Here is a 19,689-nt window from a genome sequence, read left to right on the forward strand (position 1 = left end):
CTCTATTCTAACTTTGCATTGTATGATAGTGTTACCACTTCCCCATTTCAATGTCTGGCTATTTAAGTCTATTTGTCTTATTCTTATCAATCAGTGCCTGTTAGAACATCATGTTCCCATATCGAAGTACTGTGTTGAGGTTTCCCTCTGTCACTTTACTGGGATTCAAATGGTTAGGCTGTAAAAATTAGTAGGCACCAGGTTGCTTGCAAGAATGATTTCACTAACACATTCTTCATTGACAAGTTTTAAGACCTCTTTTGTTGGTGTGTGTGTGTTGTGTGTGTGTGTGTGTGTGTGTGTGTGTGTGCATGTGTGTGTCTGTTTGTGAAATGAAGTACCAAGAGAAAAATGTCACACTTATATTAATATTCTACAAAGGTGGTAAATGAGTAGAGCTTTGTAAATGTAAAGCGTTTGAAAAGTGGCAGACCAAGAGCCAAAATGGTCTTGAACTCTCTTTAGTCACCTAAAGACCATTCATTTTCTACCTCCGTGCCTGTCTGGCATAACGCCTTTCAACGATCAGGTAAAATTTTTGGAATTGCTTATCAAACAGATCACAAACATCCCCCTACCCGGAGACTAGTAATATAATCCAGTAACATCTAAAACTTCCAGCAGAATTTTCCTGATTTCCTAGAACGTGCCTATCTGCAGTCTTGACCGATACATTCGTTGAATGCAGTGATTTATCATTGGGTGATAGCTTTAATTATGTGCCTCATTTATCTCACTTAACTGCTTTCACAGTGGAACAGTCATTCAGGCAACTTGAGTCTGTGTTCACAGGACATAGTTCATTCCCATTCGGATAAGGGTAAGCTATCTTCCTCCCTTGGAGATGAGAGCTGTGTTTGGTGTCAAAGGTTATTTACCTCAGGCCCTTATGGATAGATTCTTTGTTACTTCATTATAATAGTCTTGCTTGCATTTCTTCCTAAATTTCCCACTCATTTAGTTACTTCGCTGGGAAGTAACATTTTATATTTTTACTTGTGCTTGATATTTTAAATTATTTGTTACAATTATTTACATACTATCTTAACTCCTAGCTATTTTTCTCTTTCTGAACAGAAGTCTATTTAGAAAATGTTTAAAGTAGAAGAAACCCTTATCATGAATGTACCAGATAAAAAATGGATTCACAATAAAATGGAATTTTAGAGCAACAAAAGTCTAACCAGCCACAAAACAGAAATATCACCACTGACACTTCGAAACACATTTTAGAAGATGTTCTCCATCAAAAGCATTGAGTCCTCCCCTGTGACCACTAGGCAAGAAGACGGGATGAAATCCTGGCATCCCTGCCTTCTTTTTTTTTTTAACTGTCTACTTTTGTGTAGTTTGTTCATGTTGTGTTACGCTTTAAATCCACACTTTAATTAAACAATTTTCTTTACTTTTGAGATTATAAACATGATAACATCATTTCTACCTTCCCTTTCCTAATACAACTTGCTCAGTCTGCATACCATTTCTTGTCTGCATGTTTGCAGGGCCAACCATTTGGTATTGGACAAGCAATGGTGTGTTCTTCTCTGATGAAGACTATTTCTCCTGTTCCCAAGCTTCCTTCGTTTCCTGTAGTTGTTTGTGTAGGGTTGATGTCTTGAGAACTTCTCACGTTCACTTTAGCACGCATATCATTGCTGTCTTTGTTTAGCCTGTGCTTAGTCAGATATGTCGGTAAGACTTTGTGGTTCTGTGGCTTCCGACACAATGTTTGCTCTCTTCCCTTCGCTGAAGTCAGAGATTGAATCATTGGACTAAACCTTTGCTCTTGAGTTGTCTGGAGTTGTAGCCCCTCCTGCTTCTACAAGCACAAGCTGTCGATGAAGATGACACTGTGGAACAGAAATAGACATCTGAAAACCCTGATTTCCCAAATGATGTGGCACTCTTTGGGATACCTACCAGAGCCAGAACCAGTACAGTTTTCAAGGGGACTATTCCTAGACCACAACTGATTAATTATATATGCTTTGTGACCCTTGATCTAATTCTTCTTGTATTTAAAACCTAAAGCTCTTTTTCAGACCAAAGTTTATTTGGGGCCATTGGACCTCAAGTCCCTCCAGCAAGTGTAAACACATTGAAAAAGCTTCTCTTTACTTTTCACCATTACCAATCTCCTTAATTGACATAATGGTTGCAGGTGGCCAGTTATAGTTCGAGAAATGGAATTTATTTATTTATCTATTTATTTATCTATCCATCTATTTATATTTATTTACATATTTATTTTTATTGTATTGTATAAATATATTTTAAACCCCAAATCTGGATTTTCCTATGAATATTACACAGAAAATACAGAACAAAATTTTGCTGTAAATTTCCAATACTGAGAGGAGGAACAGCACACTGAAAAATGTGTGTTGTTCACATCCTTGTTATTTACCTGCAAGAGACCCACACCTTGTTGCAGCTGCTCCGTATCTTGAGAGGATGTCACACTGTTGTTCTGGGACAAGATCAAATTGATTACTGATATTCCAGGGAAATCTGTATTGCAATTTGAGTTAGAAATTATGTGAGCTTCCATTCTTTTATCTCTTTATACTTTTGATCATGCCAGTAGAGGAGGCATGATGTCTTAAGATTTTAAGATTTACAAAATATATCTTAGGACCTACTTCTCGATTCTCCACCTTTTGTTTGCCATGTTAGAGCAAGTCAAATTGGAGTTGTAAAAATGTCAATATTTTGATTAAAATGGAGAAGTTCACAGGGTAAGTCCATCAAATGAAGTCTGCAAACAGTGACATGTCAAACAGAAGTATCGTGTGATTGGTTTGTGATGTTTTTGCTATGGAAACTACACATTTAAGGACCTGCAAGTAATGCAAGAAATCTCAGCGCTTTTAAGTGTTGCCTACCAGGCACGTATGGCTCTTGGTGGAGCTCTTGGTCTTTCATCAAACCATGTATATATTAGAAGACATTTACTGACTGAGAAGAAACTCAGAATTTCTTCCTTTAATACAACACCTTAAAAGTATTGGAATCCACATAAATCGATTTGACTGAATGTACTTTAGCACAAAGCAAAAGCAGTAGATATTTAGTAGAAACTGTACCATGAATCTAAACTTTTATCTTTTCCTTTGATAGCAGTATGTGTTAAGATGTTTTCTTATGATTCAGCAAGGTGAAAACAACATTAGCCACTCCTGGAAGAAAATGACTAACATTCGACAACACTCCACAGTGCACTGGGTACAATGTTTTAGATACAGACTTTAAGATGCAAATGAATTATGAGTAGAACTTCAATCCTTCCCTTAACCTTTATCTGAGCATCTTCTCCCAGCATCCTTTGTTGTTTTGGGTTTATCTCTTCTTATAAAAGACACTCATCATACTGGATTAAGGGTCTTTTCTAGTCAATAATCATTTTAGGTTAATTTGACCAACTACTTCTGCAGCAATTCTATTCCCAGATAAGCCCACCTTTAAAGTATTGGGAGCAGGGTGATCAATGTATCTTTTTTGGCAGAGGCAGGGCAATTTAATTCTGAAACATGTTTATAGAAAGAATAGAGGTAAATATAGACTACTGAAGTCAATTTGTAAAGGTGACATTTTCATAACATAAACTGAATTCAGTGTTTTCTGTGATGAGCAGAGAGAGAATATTGTGGTACATCAAGATATTGCACATTTGCTTCTCCTCAGATAGAGACCAGGTGTGGTGTTATAATAGTTCAACAACAAAACAACCGACATCAATGAAAAGTTCTTAGAATAGGTTGCTGCCCTGGGAGCTATGGACATCATCATGACACCTACAGATTAACTTTGTACACAAAATCCATTTTAAGTAAGTTGATTTTTTGGTAAAAACCCAAATAATAAACATAAACACGATTGTCCTTTACTGCAATTATATCTATTCAAATAAAACAATACATATCATCAATTAACCTAAAATGTTCCAATAGAAGGCCAACTAATAAAAATTGTCATGTGTTAGGACAAATATAGAAAAAAAAACCTAGTCTACATTTATTTTTTGATATGGACATGTAATAAAAAAGACATTTTGAGAAATGATGTGTTCTTATTTGCCCTTGTGCATTATTTAAAACATGATTTTCTGAGGAAATTAAATTCAGATAAGCAAGTTAGAGGGAAGGTCAAAAGAGAGATAGGCTCACAGAGGAAGGAAGAAGGGAGGGCGAGAAAGAGGGAGGGAAGAGGAGTGAGTGGAAGGCAAACAGTCAGAAGAGGAAAGGGGAAGGAGCGAAGGCAACTTTATACCAGGAAAAGGAATTACTTTATCGTATTTTTAATTAGCAGAATTCATGAAATGAATATTGTAATGGTCATCTCTGAATTTTACTTTATCCCAGAGTCTTTAAAACTGTAAATTTCTGGGGAAATTCCAAAGGTTTATCCTAACTCCACTACTTTCCTTTTGACCCTGCAGTAGTTGTCATGTGATTAACAACGAAAACATTATTATGTTTTTGTGTATTTCTTTTTTCTTCTCTTTTCACTTTGTTCCTTCTTCTTACACTCCCCCCTCTTCTTTTGTTTGTTTTCGTCTTCTTCCACTTTCTTTCCTCTTCCTCTCCTGCCAGCCTCACTTATTCTATAAAGGAAAAAGGAACAAATCTCTTACCTCACCCTCTAATTGTCTTATGTTTTTCCCTGTATCTAAGCCAACGAATCCAAAGTATTACCTTCATTTTTTTCAGGGTCATCAACCTTAAAACCCATTCATATAAATTTATATTTCAATAGTGGACATGTTTTACAGTATAATATTAGCCCAGGAAGATCAATAGATTAATTAAGAGGTTTGTTCCACTTAATTTCATAACTTGATAAAAAAAATTAGGAAGTCACACAATGAACAACTCACTCCCATGTCAAACAGTCAGTACTAAGAAAAGGACTGAGTTGATGGCAAGCTGTCATTTCATCTTTGGAACATTTACATATGTTAAGGAACTCTGCATTACACAATGATATCCATTTCTGGTTTAGTCATTCTGATTCCTAACTTTCCTCTAGAATTGGCTCTGTTCAGACGTGTGTCTGGTAATAGTTTGTCTTATTTAAAAGATGTTTATTTAAATGATTTTGGCTGCCTTGTTCTTTAAGGGTGATCATTTTTGTGGCTCTTTAACCCTCAATAGAGGTTAAAGCTCTGTGTGTCTCATAATGTTTTTCAGGTGACATGCTTCCCATACTCCAGATTACTTTGTTTACTTGATCTCATTTTATTAAAAAAAAATGTTCGTCAGCTCATACTCATTTTAGGCTCCAGCTACTATTTGAAGAATGGATGGACCTCCTTATAAATTTGATAATTCTAGGAAGTAAATCACAATGGCCTTTCCTAAATTACTTGCATAATAGCCATGTGTCCTCTCAAATTTTGTTTTGTATCCATAACAAATTTTAACTCTTTAAGCTCAGTATCAGTGTTACAGTTCCTTTGTTTCAATTGAGCTGACTTTTCATTTGATCAAGGAAGGAAACAGAGCCAGTGAAGGACTTTGAATACATAAATTGGGCTTTGGGCCTGCTTGCCTTGAATGAGCATTTGTGAGAGTGTAATTCTGTCCTGAAGTGACCATGCACATGGGCCTACAGAAACCATGAGCTTCCAAAGGCATTACAATTATGATCCATTTTGGAGACATATCAAGTAAATATAAACTGGATTTTTGATCCCATACCTCCTTTCATGTGTAAAGTGAAGAAAAGGATAGTGATAAATACTTAAAAAACTGTTCACAGAAATAATTTCAGATAAGAGAGAAAAATTAAGGAATATTTAGTTTTTCAATTATATAAAGTTTTCTTTATTATGAACACAATTCTTTTATTGAGCAGAGTTTTGGTTTTTTTCTTAAGTACTTCTGAGTCCTAAACGTACAGAATAGAGAGCTTGTGGAATCGTCCAGCAGCGCAGTATTCTTTGTAACACATAGCATACTCTGTCACTTTTTTTCTCCCTGATCGTTTCCCCCACATATATCTTTTATAACCAAGCAACAAAATGAGCTGGTAAATATATTAAGATCATGAGACTACATATTCAAATGGTTATTATGTTAGGATAATCTTGAGAAAATTTTTATAGTGTAAGCATCGAAATTCTGACTTAACTGTTTTTTGAAATCTAAACATATGAGTGTGTGTGAAACTGAGACAAGTGTTAACTCTTGACAAGTCACTCTGTATAGCATGATATTTGAACTATCTTTAGGATTAGGAAGCAGGGGCTTTTTTTCTGAAATAACACTAGTGTATTTTAATCAACTCTCCTTTTATACTAAATAATTCACTCCAAACATAGGATGCATTAACTCAAATATTTTTACTTTTATTTAGCTGAAGAACTGCAAAGCCACTTTCTATTTTCTTTGATAAAATAATGACACATTTAACTTACATAAATTTGGTTTATTTTTCTGTTTTTTAGGGTTCAAGTCGAATTCTACATGAATGAAAACACATTTAAAGAGAGATTAAAGTTGTTTTTCATAAAAAACCAGCGATCAAGTAAGTTACTCCTATCACTGTTTTGTTCTTTGCATAGAAATCTCCCTCAAAATTCCAGCTGTGTAATATTTCACAAAACCATAGTCTGCATAACAGAATACAATGGGGGGAATATTTAGTGGGTATTAAATGTAAAACAGAACAGAACAAAACAAAAAACCAGTACTTTACATGTCTCTTTCATATTTTAAGTCTAAATCTCATAAGAACAATTAGAGGCTCATGTATCCTCTAAGTTCTGAAAAATATTAAACAAAGTAGTTTCAGGAAAGCACAAGTTTAATTTCTGTACTCAGGACGATGAGGCAGAAGGAACAGAAGGTAGAGGTCATGTAACCTTAAACATGGCATAATGAATGGAGAAGAGGCTCAGAAATCTTAGGTCTCCATGTATAGCTGTTGGCAGTTATTGTATGTGGGGCCTAGGGAAGTCATTTTGTTCAATGGTGTAGTCACTGGATAACGCTTGTGTTCCAGTAAATAACCCTTGACCCATACTCAGGTTTGTAACCCCAGTTAATCTCAGTTGTTTTGGAAACGAAAAAGGGTGTGAAAATAGGAGGGGACTTTGTTGAAAAGCAGAAGTGGTTAGTCATGAGTGGGAGAAGGAATGAGAGGATAATCAAGGTGAAAATGATGACAATACATTATATGCTTTCATAAAACATTTTAAAAAACATCTGGTGCTATTAACAAAGAGAATTTGAGGGTAGCTTAAAAAAAATAGAGGAACTACCAAGCAACCTGGATTATAGAGTAAAGAATTGTCTCAAAAACTTCCCCTAAATGATAACAGTGTCAACAATAACACTGGCAATTAAATTGAAGGTTTTAAATGTGAGGGTTGTGAAAACCATCATTGTTTTTCCATGTTTCCTAGTCAGTCCTGATGATAATAAATATTAAGTAGAGGTTGAAATATAAGGATAGGTGTTGCTTTTTCTAAAAAGACTTTATATTAGCAAGTATAGGGTGAATGTCAAGCTTAACAGCCTGAAGATTCTTATTAAGAAATTGGGAACCACTGACAACACAGAAAATACCATTGGGACCACAGCTGAATCCTGATGAGTTTGAAGTATGTGTGATACTTGCTACTTTATATAATCTTATATGGTTTTAGACCATTTATAATAACATGATTTTTGCTTTCAATATAAGTAACAGAAAAACATAAATTCTGTGGTCAAAGAGTTGGGGCTGTGAATTTTAACATCTGGATGTGTTTGCATTGCTCTAAATTGAATTGTCGTCAGGTAGCCTTCATAAAGAGAATCCTGGTTTGGGAGAACACATCCACATATTGCATATAGGAAATACATCATGAGGTAGCTCATATTGGTGAGATATTCTCAGAGGTAGACTAGCTTCAGCATTAAAGTAGAGAAGGTCAATGCCTTCCAAACTGTATTTACATGGGAGTCCCATCAATAGATATTACCTAAAGGGGGTTAAGTCATCTTCATGCTATTAATCACAGTGGTAGGCCAATCACTGAATACTCGCCTGACTACAGAGGAGACCTATATCTATGAAACTGTAGGTTATATGATTAAATAATCCCTTTTAACCTTCTGGTGTTTTGCTTCACAATGTTTTATTGTGATGAAAGAGATTAAATTAGAGCAGCAGGTAACCCACAAAATCCCTCAGGACTTCAATATGGGAACTGAGAAATGATTTGCACAATTAAGAAATTACTGTTACAGAATGCTATAAATACGCTCTACAAAAATAGAGTAAAAAAGGTGACATTTCATTCTAGATTTCATCAAGTAATAGTTATTTTAAGACCTTTGTCACAGTTGAATACAAAATACACAAAGCCCATACCACTGATTACAGGAATCACAAATCACAGTCTTCCTCTTAATCAGTGTACTTGAAATTCATTAGCCTTCTTCATCAGGTATCGTAGTTCTCCCAACTGTAACCTAAGCACTTTGTATGGTATATTCTTGCTACTCTTAAAACAAAAAAAAATGGTTTTTAAGAACTACAAGTTTTCCACTTCAATATGAGAAATTTTTTTCTTTTTGTGTTTTAACCAGTACAAACTATTATGACTTCTCATTGTAAATGATAACATAATGATTATATAACCTGTAATTACAGAGATGGTACATATCATAATATAAATATAATAGCAATAATATCACAGGTAATTATATAAACATGTCTTCTCTACAATCAAATCAACAAGGTACTACGGAGTCATGGGATGAATTATGGGCAATCAGGGGGCAGCTGGATTTTTGAGTAGTTAGTTATTCCCCAAGTAGTGATTAAATTATAAACAGACTTGAATCGACCTTGACATGATATAAATTTTGTTGCTTTTGATTTTGATTTCTCCTATGTGGAATGCTCTATGTCATTTGTGGCTCAGGAATTCTATGATGCTCACATTTTATTTTAGGAGTTGTTATTAAAACTCATTTACCAAGAACTTCAGTAAGTTTATAAAATAATTGCATGTGCTTTCTAAATACCTTCTATGTGCTGAACTGAAAGGTGATATTTTTATCAATTCCTTCTTTCTTTTTTGTGTACCATATTCAAATGAAACCTAACTTTTTTTTTTGCTTGCTTGAAGGTCTAAGAATCCGCTTGTTCAACTTTTCCCTCAAATTGTTAAGCTGTTTGTTATACATTATCCGTGTGTTGCTTGAGAAACCTTCACAGGGAAATGATTGGTAAGGTTCTTCCCTGTGTTTCCCGCACAGCTTTCATTGTTTTGGAATTATTACAATTTGACAATTGTTATAAGAACTCAATGTTTAAGGGTGTAAGACCTTTGTATGAACTGATATGACGTTGAGAAAATTCTTCCAAGTTTGGTGAACACATTATTAAGTCACCTGAAATATTATTAAACAGTATTAAATAATCTGGAATCTGTTGCATGCATGTGTAGTTGCTAGGCAAAATGATGTGGATATTAGCTGAGAATGGGTTCATCTCTCCACAGACATGACTGCCTTTCTGTTTTCAAATTACATGTGCTCTGCAATATGCCAGTTTCTTTACACTTTCCATTACAATGTATTTATTACCTCTCAGTGGAGGTGCTCAAGATTCTCTCAAGATGCATATTTAGTTAGTTTAAGTTATCTTAATTTTTGATGTATTTTAGCTTTTATCATTTGCAATCTTATTTTTGCTTAATTAGTATTTACACTAACTTGCTACCTTTCTATTAGACTCTGTCCTTTGCTCTAACAGTAGAGTGCTGAGTATGTAATGATATTCATGAATAATTTTAATCTCATTATAACACTGGACCCCTGGCTTATGTAGTAAGATTATGATGATATTCAAAGGAAAAATTAACTTTGATGACTAACACCTATTATAGGTTTCACTTGTGAAATTTCGCCTTAAGATTAAACAAAAGTACCTAAGTCAGGGAGAAAATGAGTTTATCCTGTGTATTTAAACACTTTGAAAAATCTAGCTTGTTTAGAAAGTGACTGATTTTGAGTTTCTTTAAGGGTTTGGAGATTAGATGAGTGTTGGTAAGTGAAAGAGTGAAATCTTGATAGTATAATAGTATGTGTGATAGTTATTTATGAAATTTAATTATGATGACTCACTTTAATGAATCCTTGGCCTTTCTGAGTCATATTACTGGAAGTGAAATTAGAGAGAGGCTCAATGGAATATTCCGTGTTTTGCAGGGACCTCCTGTCTGTGGAAAAGCTGTTTGGAGGATCTTGCTATTTTGTAATGTTAGATTCGTTTCCTGGTATATATTATTTCCTTCAATATATAGTTCATTTTTTCACGTCATTCTTGAATCAGAAGCAGAACTTTGTGGTTGGACCTTCATCATGACTGTTTTTCCCCATATTCCAACTGCGTTCTTCACTCAGATTCTCCACTTGCCTGTCCAGAATGCATTCTAAGCTTACCATATTCCAACTACTTTGTGTATTGTTCTTCCCTTTCAGGATGAAAAACACCGTTCTAAAAATCCTGTTCTAGCCACAGCTTTCACTGTTACAGGGATAACTCAAGCGAACAGTGGCCAGACCAAAGATTTTAGAGTTGTCCTTACCTCCCAAAGTTTTCTGTAACAGGCGCAAATCATTTGGAATATTTTGTTATTTGAACATTCAATATCTATCCTGCTTTCAATGGTTTTTCTTTTTTAAATTTAATTTAATTTTTTATTGGATTTATTTTTTATTTACATTTCAAATGTTATGGCCATCCCAGTTTCCCGGCCATAAATCCCCTATCCCATCCCTCCTCCCCCTGTTTCTATGAGGGTGCTCCCCCACTCACCCACTATCCCCTTCCAGCCTCCCTGCCCTGACATTCCCCTATACTGGGGGGTCGAGCCTTGGCAGGACCTTCCTTCCCTTTGGTGCTCAACAAGGCTATCCTCTGCTATGTATGCTGCTGGAGCCATGGGTCTGTCCTTTTGTACTCTTTGGATGGTGGTTTAGTCCCTGGGAGCTCTGATTTGTCAGTATTATTGTTCTTATGGGGTTGCAAACCACTTCAGCTCCTTCAATCCTTTCTCTAACTTCTCCATTGGAGACCCTATTTTCACTTCAATGATTGGCTGCAAGCATCTGCCTCTGGCAGAGGCTTTCAGGACACAGCTATATCAGTCTCCTGTCAGTTTGCATTTCTTGGAATCAAAAATATTCTCTGAGTTTGGTGGCTGGATCCCCAGGTGGGGCAGGCTCTGAATGGCTGTTCCTTCAGTCTCTGCTCCAAACTTTGTCTCCACATTTTGTCCTGTGAACATTTTTCTTCGCCTTCTAAGAAGGACTGAAGCATGTTCACTTTGGTTGTCTTTCTGCTTGAGCTTCATGTGGTCTGTGGATTGTATCTTGGTAAGCCACGCTTTTGGACTAATATCCATTTATCAGTGAGTACATAGCATGCATTTTTTTGTGTTTTGATTACCTCATTCAGGCTGATATTTTCTAGTTCCATCCATTTACCTATGAATTTCATGAAGTCATTATTTTTAATAGCTGAGTGGTACTCCATTCTGAAAATTTACCACATTTTCTGTATCCATTCCTTTGTTGAGGGACTTCTGGGTTTTTCCCAGCTTTTGGCTGTTATTAATATGGCTGCTATGAACATAGTGGCACAGGTGTCCTTGTTATATGTCTTAGTCAGGGTTCCTATTCCTGCACAAACATCATGACTAAGAAGCAGGTTGGGGAGGAAAGGGTTTATTCAGCTTACACTTCCACATTGCTGTTTCATCACCAAAGGAAGTCAGGACTGGAGCTCAAGCAGGTCAGGAAGCAGGAGCTGATGCAGAGGCCATGGAGGGATGTTTTGTACTGTTTTTGCTTCCCCTGGCTTGCCCAACTTCCTTTCTTATAGAATCCAAGACCACCAGCCAAGGGATGGCACCGCCCACAAAGGGTTGAGATCCTCCCACCTTGACCACTAGTTGTAAATGCCTTACAGCTGGGTCTCATGTAGGCATTTCCACAACTGAGTATCCTTTTCTGTGATAACTCCAGCTTGTGCCAAGTTGACACACAAAACTAGCCAGTACAAGCATCTTTAGAGGATATGCCTAAGAATGGTGTAGTTGGGTCCTCAGGTAGTGCTATATCCAATTTTCTGAGGAACCTGGACAGATTTCCAGAGTGGTTGAACCAGTTTACAATCCGGTCAACAATGGAGGAGTGTTCCTCTTTCCCCACATCCACGTCAGCATCTGTTGTCACCTCAGTTTTTGATCTTATCCATTCTGACTGGTGTGAGGTGGAATCTCAGGGTTGTTGTGATTTGAATTTCCCTGATCAGTAAGGATGTTGAACATTTCTTTAGGTGCTTCTCAGTCATTCAATATTCCTCAATTGAGAATTCTTTGTTTAGCTCTGTACCCCATTGTTTAATATGGTTATTTGGTTCTCTGGAGTATAACTTCTTGAGTTCTTTGTACATATTGGATATTAGTCCTCTATCAGATGTAGGATTGGTAAAGATCTTTTCCCAGTCTGTTGGTTGCTGTTTTGTCCTATCGACAGTGTCCTTTGCCCTACAGAAGCTTTGCAGTTTTATGAGGTCCCATTTGTTGATTCTTGATCTTAGAGCATAAGCCATTGGTGATCTGTTGAGGAAATTTTCCCCAGTGCCCATGTGTTCGAGACTCTTCCCCACTTTTTCTTCTATAGTTTTGAGTGTATCTTATTTGATGTGGAGGTCCTTGATCGACTTGGACTTGAGCTTTGTATAGTGTGATAAGAATGGATCAGTTTGCATTCTTCTACATGCTGACCTACAGTTGAACCAGCCCCATTTGTTGAAATTTCTACTGAATGGTTTTACCTCCTTTTTCAAAGATCAAGCGACCATTGGTGTGTGGGTTCATTTCTGGGTCTTGAATTCTATTCCATTGATCTACTTGCCTGTCTCTGTACCAATACCATACAGTTTTTGTTTTGATTGCTCTGTAATACTGCTCGAGGTCAGGTTTGGTGATTTCCGCAGAAGTTCTTTTATTGTTGAGGATAGTTTTTGCTATCCTGAGTTTTTTCTTATTCCAAACGAATTTGCAAAATGCTCTTTCTAACTCTATGAAGAATTGCGTTAGAATATGGATGGGGATTGCACTGAATCTTTAAATTTCTTTTGCCAAGATGGCCATTTTTACAATATTAATCCTGCTAATCTTAATATTAATCCTGCATGGGAGATCATCTGCAATCTTCTTCAATTTCTTTCTTCAGAGACTTGAAATTCTTGTCACATAAATTTTTTACTTGCTTGTTTAGAGCCACTCTGAGGTATTTTATGCTATTTGTGATTATTGTGAATGGTATCATTTCCCCAATTTCTTTGTCAGCCTGTTTATTCTTTGATTAGAGGAAAGCTATTGATTTATTTGAGTTAATTTTACATCCAGCCACTTTGCTGAGGTTGTTTATCAGGTTTAGGAGTTCTCTGGTAGATCTTGGGAGTCACTTAAGTATACTATCATATCTTCTGGAAATAATCATATTTTGACTTCTTCCTTTCCAATTTGTATCCCGTTGACTTTTTTTTTTTGTCTGATTGTTCTGACTAGGCATTCGAGTCTATATTGAGTAGGTAGAGAGAGAGAGTGGGCAGCTTTTTCTAGTTCCTGATTTTAGTGGGATTGCTCCAAATTGCTCTCGATTTAGTTTGATGTTAGCTTATGGTTTGCTGTATATTGCTTTTACTATATTTAGATATAGGCCTTGAATTCCTGATCTTTCCAGGACTTTTATCATAAAGGGGTGTTGAATTTTGTCAAATGTTTCCTAGCATCGAATGAGATGATCATGTGGTTTTATTTCTTTGATTTTGTTTATGTAGTGGCTTTCATTGATGGATTTCTGTATATTGAACCATCTCTGCATCCCTGAGCTGAACCCTACTTGATCCTAATGGATGATCGTTTTGATGTGTTCTTGGATTCAGTTTCTGAGAATTTTATTGAGCATTTTTGCATCAATATTCATAAAGGAAATGGGTTTGGAGTTTTCTTTCTTTGGTGTCTTTCTGTGGTTTAGGTATAAGCATAACTGTGGCTTATGGAAGTAATTGGGTAGTGTGGGTAGTCTTCCTTCCCTTTCTCTTTTGTGGAATAGTTTGGAGAGTATTGGTAATAGGTCTTCTATGAAGGTATGATAGTATTCTGCATCTGGTCCTTCTTTTTTTTTTTTTTTTTTTTTGTTCTGGAGACAATGATTTGCTTCTGTATTTTTAGTAGTTATGGGACTGGTTAGATGTTTATGGGATCCTGATTTAACTTTGGTACCTGGTATCTGTCTAGAAAATTGTCCCTTTCATCCAGATTTTCACTTTTGTTGTTAATTGCTTTTCAATACACTTCCATGATTCAGGTCACATGCCTTAGTCAACACTGCTGAGGCAGTCTGCTAGTCAATCTTGCTAGTTTCTGAAGGCTCGCTATTGTTTTCATCATCATCATCATCATCATCATCATCATCTAATCCTTTTTTTTTTGCATTCTAGTAATTATCTCTCTTCCCGTTTGCTCTCTGACTGTGCCTCATGCCATTCCTCCTCCCTGTTTCCAAGAGGATGTTCTCACCCCACTCACTCCCCCACCAGCCTTCTCCATTCCCTTGGGCCTCAAGTCTCTCAATAGTTAGATGCATCTTCTCTCACTGAGGCCAGACCAGTTACTCCTCTGCTTTATAGATGTCAGGGGCCTCAAACCAGTTAGTGTCTTCCACCCGGTTGGTGACTCGGTGTCTGAGAGATCTCTGCGGTCCAGGTTATTTGAGACAGCTGGTCTTCTTATTGGGTTGATCTCCTTCTTAGCTTCTTCCACCTTTTCTCTAATTCAACTACTTCTTTCCTTTGGTGGCCTGTTAAGTGTCTGCATCTCACTCTTTCAGCTGCCTGTTGGGCCTCTTGGAGGGCAACCATGCTAGGTTCCTGTCTGTAGCCACACCATAGCATTGGTAACAGTCTCCGGCCTTAGAGCCTGTGATATCTCTGTGTCAGCAAAGTGTAAAGCTAGTTCCTATGCACCTGCTTTGAATGGAATCTGCCTGTCTTAAATCCCACTTTCCCAGTAGCTTCACCTCTGACTGCTCATCCTTTGATCCTTTTTTTTAAGACTCGATGACCTTGTGTCTACTATTAGGTCCCAGGAATTAATGCCCACTACAAGACCTTCCATGAAAACTTTCTTGTTTTTCTGTAATGTGTTTGTATCTTTTACAAATACTGAATGGATTTTTCTTGCTCGGTTTAATTTAGAGTTTTCATGAGTATTAGAATAGACATAAGTCATTGCCTGGATCCAAGACTGTCACAGTGTATATTAGTCATTTTTGAAATGACTGCATGGACAGACGTTTATATTCTAACCCTTGCTTATGCAATTTCAGGAGTCTACTCCAGCTATGGTGGCCTCCTTAATGTCTCTAGGTCATTCTGTGCCCTTCTTTATGTTGAGGCTTCTTAGAAATGTGTTTTCCTTATCTGACACTCAAAACTCATCCCTGTAATCTTCTTTTTGCAATCCTGAGCCCTGCAGGATATTAACTCTTTAACCTTTAAATAAGAAGTATTTCCCAGTCATCGTGCCCTATAACCTAGGTTTGTACTGGGTTGCGGTTCTTATGTCGGTACGGTATTTTCTATACAACATGTCGGTATTTCTCATACACATTCTATTGCACTTAAATTTCCCCTGATTCCCCTTTCTTATGCAGAAGTTTGCTGAGAAGAAGGGCCATGTTCTTTTGTAGCTTTCCTACTTGCCATAGTTCTTGGGAGGTTCTGTAAGTGGAATTATTTCTGCACATCTTATTGATGTATATGCAGTGAAGATGTCAATTAAACTGTGAAATTACATGCTTCAGTCTTTCTGTCATTAAAAATGGGTACATAAAAAATCCTTCTATAAAATATCAGTGTAGTTTTTAAAACCTGTTGTTTTGTGATTAGAAAATATAATAGAGAGACCTGAAAATTCTAAAGTGATCTGTGAAGGATGCTTCTAAAGGAAAAAGCTATTGTGATTGATAACAGTATAAAATTATATTATTTTGAAACATTAGGAGAACAAAGTTTCCTACAATTAACTTCTGTGTACTATTACTAAGAATATTCAGTCATAATTACAGAGGGTATATATTTGAAAAACCAGATTACTGTAATTAAAAACCATAATAAACTATCTGAGGTCTCCATTTCAAGCACACTGTTTTGTTTCCTTCCATTGTCAGTGCAGTCTTGGTTAATGAAAAACAGAAGTGGCCTTTATGGGTACAGGCTCTATTTTAAAATAATGAGGCTAATTCAGCAAAGAGATTTATTTAATTATAGTTTCTGACCTGATAAGGCTGCAGATATTTTGAGCTGCCTTGCTTTATTTTTAAGCCTCTCTCAGGAATTAAACTGGTATGAAACTACCATAGTATGGATGAATAGAAAGATAAGAAAATAATTTTACTGTGAATGTCTGACATCATAGATCCTGAAAATGTTGATACATGTGGTGTGTAGTTAAGGATTTCATGCTTATAGTGCCAGAGAGTACTCTGAGTGGTTTATGGGTACATTGGACAAAAAGCCTGGTTTACTCCGGGTCCTTAGAAGATTTTTATCTAATGCACACCTTTGTTTTGACTCTTAGAAATGTTTAAGTGATTATCATTGCCATTATTACTACTATTTTAGTAGCATTAATATTATTAGTAATATTAGTAGTAGTGGCTGTAGTAATAGTGATTATCCCTAGCTGGCCCAAATCTTTAATGACTGTGATAAAAATTTACCATGAAATTGTGAGCTAAAATAAACTACTGCCTCCCTTAGTTTTGTTGGAACTTCTGGAAGAGAAACGGAAGCACATATGAATGTTCTTTGATTTTTCAAATTTTTGAATTCGTACCTAAAGTTAGTGCATAGTATAACGTGTTTTGATCAGATTTTAAATACTATTTAACCATAAAGTTATTCACACAACAAATAGAATTATGGTAATGTACTTTCAATATTTGATCAAGTATAGAAGTGAATGTTACAATAGAAACCCTTCTTTGTTTCCCATGAATTTACTGTGTAGATTTAGACAGTTCCAACTATAACACAGATTCTCAAAATTTATTATTTTTTTCAAGAAAATATCCAGTAGTGATATTCCTAATACGTTGAAAACCTTTTCTTACATAAGAATACAATGTGTGCACATGCACACACACAAACACACACATAAACACACACACACACACAAACACACACACAAACACACACCATATCATCATAGCCTAAATATAATACTTATATGCACACAAAGCCCTTGCCCTTACTGTGTACATTTTTGTGTGAATTGCCTCTAGAATCCTGTTTTTGAAGGAACCAACTATGAAGAAGGAACACAGATAAATATTCTTGGAATATAACAAAATTCACTTTTGCTAAAATCCCTCGGAAGTATCTTACATAAAAGTCAGTATTATTTTTTCAGATATTTCAGGACTGGGTAGAGTGGTTGGGGTGGCCTTTTGCATTCCAATCTGCATGCCCTGTGGAGGAAGGACGAATGATCACAGTGAGTGAAGGCCACTGTCACAGCCAGCACACTGAAAGCCTCTGGATGTTCACTTTTCAAAAGTAGGTTCATCCTTGGCATACTTCACTAGTGCTTGCCTGACTTGGAGTTAGGGCTCTTTCTTCTAATGCTTTGCAAGTAATGTTCCAGAAAATTGTTTCTAGCATGTAGGCTAGAATCTGGCATGCTTCTCTATTCTGATCAATACTAAATTATATAGCAATGTGGGCCTAATACTATGCCAAATGCTTACTTTCCCTACGTGACGTGAGTTGGAAGGGTTTTTAGCTCAGTGGCCCTGTTTAGGTGCTGCATAGTACTGGCTTGTATCGATCAAGAATTTTAAGAACTATGCCAGGTACTTTGAGCTTATTTTATGGTTATGCTCACATGTTGACCTGGTTACTCTAATTTGTGTATTTAACATACATTCTGAATATGGCACTCAATGAAACTCGGTTTAGATATCAAGGTAGCTATGGAACATTGAACATTTATTTCCTTCATGTAAGAGAAGGCTGTGTGAGGATGCTGTGGAAAGTCGCTGCGGTATATGTTACTACCTTTCTGCATTTGACTGTTTCTCTCCCTGCACTGTTTGCTATAGCTCTTCTATTTAATAATGTTTAATGACGCTCCTGAGTTACTCGCATTGTCAGATTAAGCATAGATTATGTGCATTTGGATTTTATCATTTTCTTTTGTTTCATTCTGATTACTTATATTTCTGATGAGTAAAATTGTTCCCTATTATTTGGTGATGAGTTCATGCAGATTTCCCTAGGTGCACATACATGACCTATGTCCATGTTTGTGGTTAGCAATCATTGTTCATGAAAGCTGTTATCATTATTTATTTATAATCTTGATGATGACCATGAGGTTTACTTGTTGGGCTCTCAGAGAGATTCCATCACTTTCTTTTATAGATAATACCATAGTAAATATTACTTATATGTGTTTTATTAATTTTTTCTTCTGCTTTTGTTGTCAATGAGATGAAGCTTTGTCTGTCACTGTGGCACAGATATCAGTTCAAATTTCCTCCCTCCTGTCTGTGAGGATTTATCTAGGAATTTGTAGGTTCATCACTCATTCTTGTTATTCATGACAAACCCATCTTTTTTATAGTTCACAGTTTTGTCACTATCATTTTGTTAAATTTTCTATATATTTATTGAATTTTATATTAAATTGATAAAGCACATTAATTTTGTTTTTGATATTTGATATGGATTCTTTAATACATTATAAAACCTATGCGATATAATGCTTGTAAATCTTATTTCCACGTAAAGCGTTAAGTTTAAAGAGTCCTTGGTCTCTTTTTATGATTTGGCAAGACAATATCACAGTCAAAAAAAAACCCTTTATAGATATAACTATATCTTATATCCATGATAATTATTGATTACTTTAAAAATCATTCAGTGTTTGTTTTATCAGTTTGCTTTATTATTACCAAATGATTGAGATATATTTTGTTATTTATAACTTTTGCAAAACACATCTTTCTGTCTTAAATTTACTTATTAGTTTCTGTGTGATGCTTTGCCCACATGTATGATTATATATGTGCCTGGTTCCTTTAGTGGCTGAGAAAGGCATCAGATTTCCTGTACCTGTCATTACAAATAGTTTTGAGCTGCCAAGTGGTTGCTGGCACTAAAACAGGGTTCTCTGGAGCAGCCAGTTCTCTTTACCTCCGAGCTATCACCCCAACCCCAACACCTATCTTTTAAATCACCCGATAAAGTACTAAGATCTTCCTTTTCTCTGTCATATTTTCGTTTGTATCTGTTTCTTATATTAGTGAAAACACAGAAGGAATGTTTTGGGAAGAATGGCAAACTCACAGTCCTTTGTTTTTTCTGAACCCATTGTTATTCTGCTGACTGTCGTGTGTGCCTGGGTACTCAGGTACTCCGTGAGATACTGGGTTTATAATAGGGAGTCAAACCAGCATAGTGTTTGATGTTATAGATTTCATTGTTCTGTGGAAATATGTCTTAAATAAATAAGGTTTTAAATAAAATACAAAGTTTCAATCATGATGAGTAGCAAGGGAAATGTGAGACGTGATAACGCTGAAGACATGAATTAACAGGGTTGAT

At 36.0% G+C, this 19,689-nt stretch overlaps 1 protein-coding gene across 3 annotated transcripts in view; it reads left to right on the forward strand.

The window, feature by feature from the left end:
- Positions 1 to 19,689, forward strand: part of Kcnt2 (potassium sodium-activated channel subfamily T member 2) — a 402,380-nt gene that overhangs the window by 88,997 nt on the left and 293,694 nt on the right. For all 3 annotated transcript variants that reach the window (XM_087580809.1, XM_087580810.1, NM_198762.2), the window contains 2 exon segments: positions 6,449 to 6,528; positions 9,125 to 9,224. In XM_087580809.1, coding sequence (XP_087436935.1) covers positions 6,449 to 6,528; positions 9,125 to 9,224 — 180 coding nt within the window.

The sequence above is a fragment of the Rattus norvegicus genome, chromosome 13 (assembly GCF_021556685.1).
Source record: "Rattus norvegicus strain SHRSP/BbbUtx chromosome 13, alternate assembly SHRSP_T2T, whole genome shotgun sequence".
NCBI lineage: Eukaryota > Metazoa > Chordata > Mammalia > Rodentia > Muridae > Rattus > Rattus norvegicus.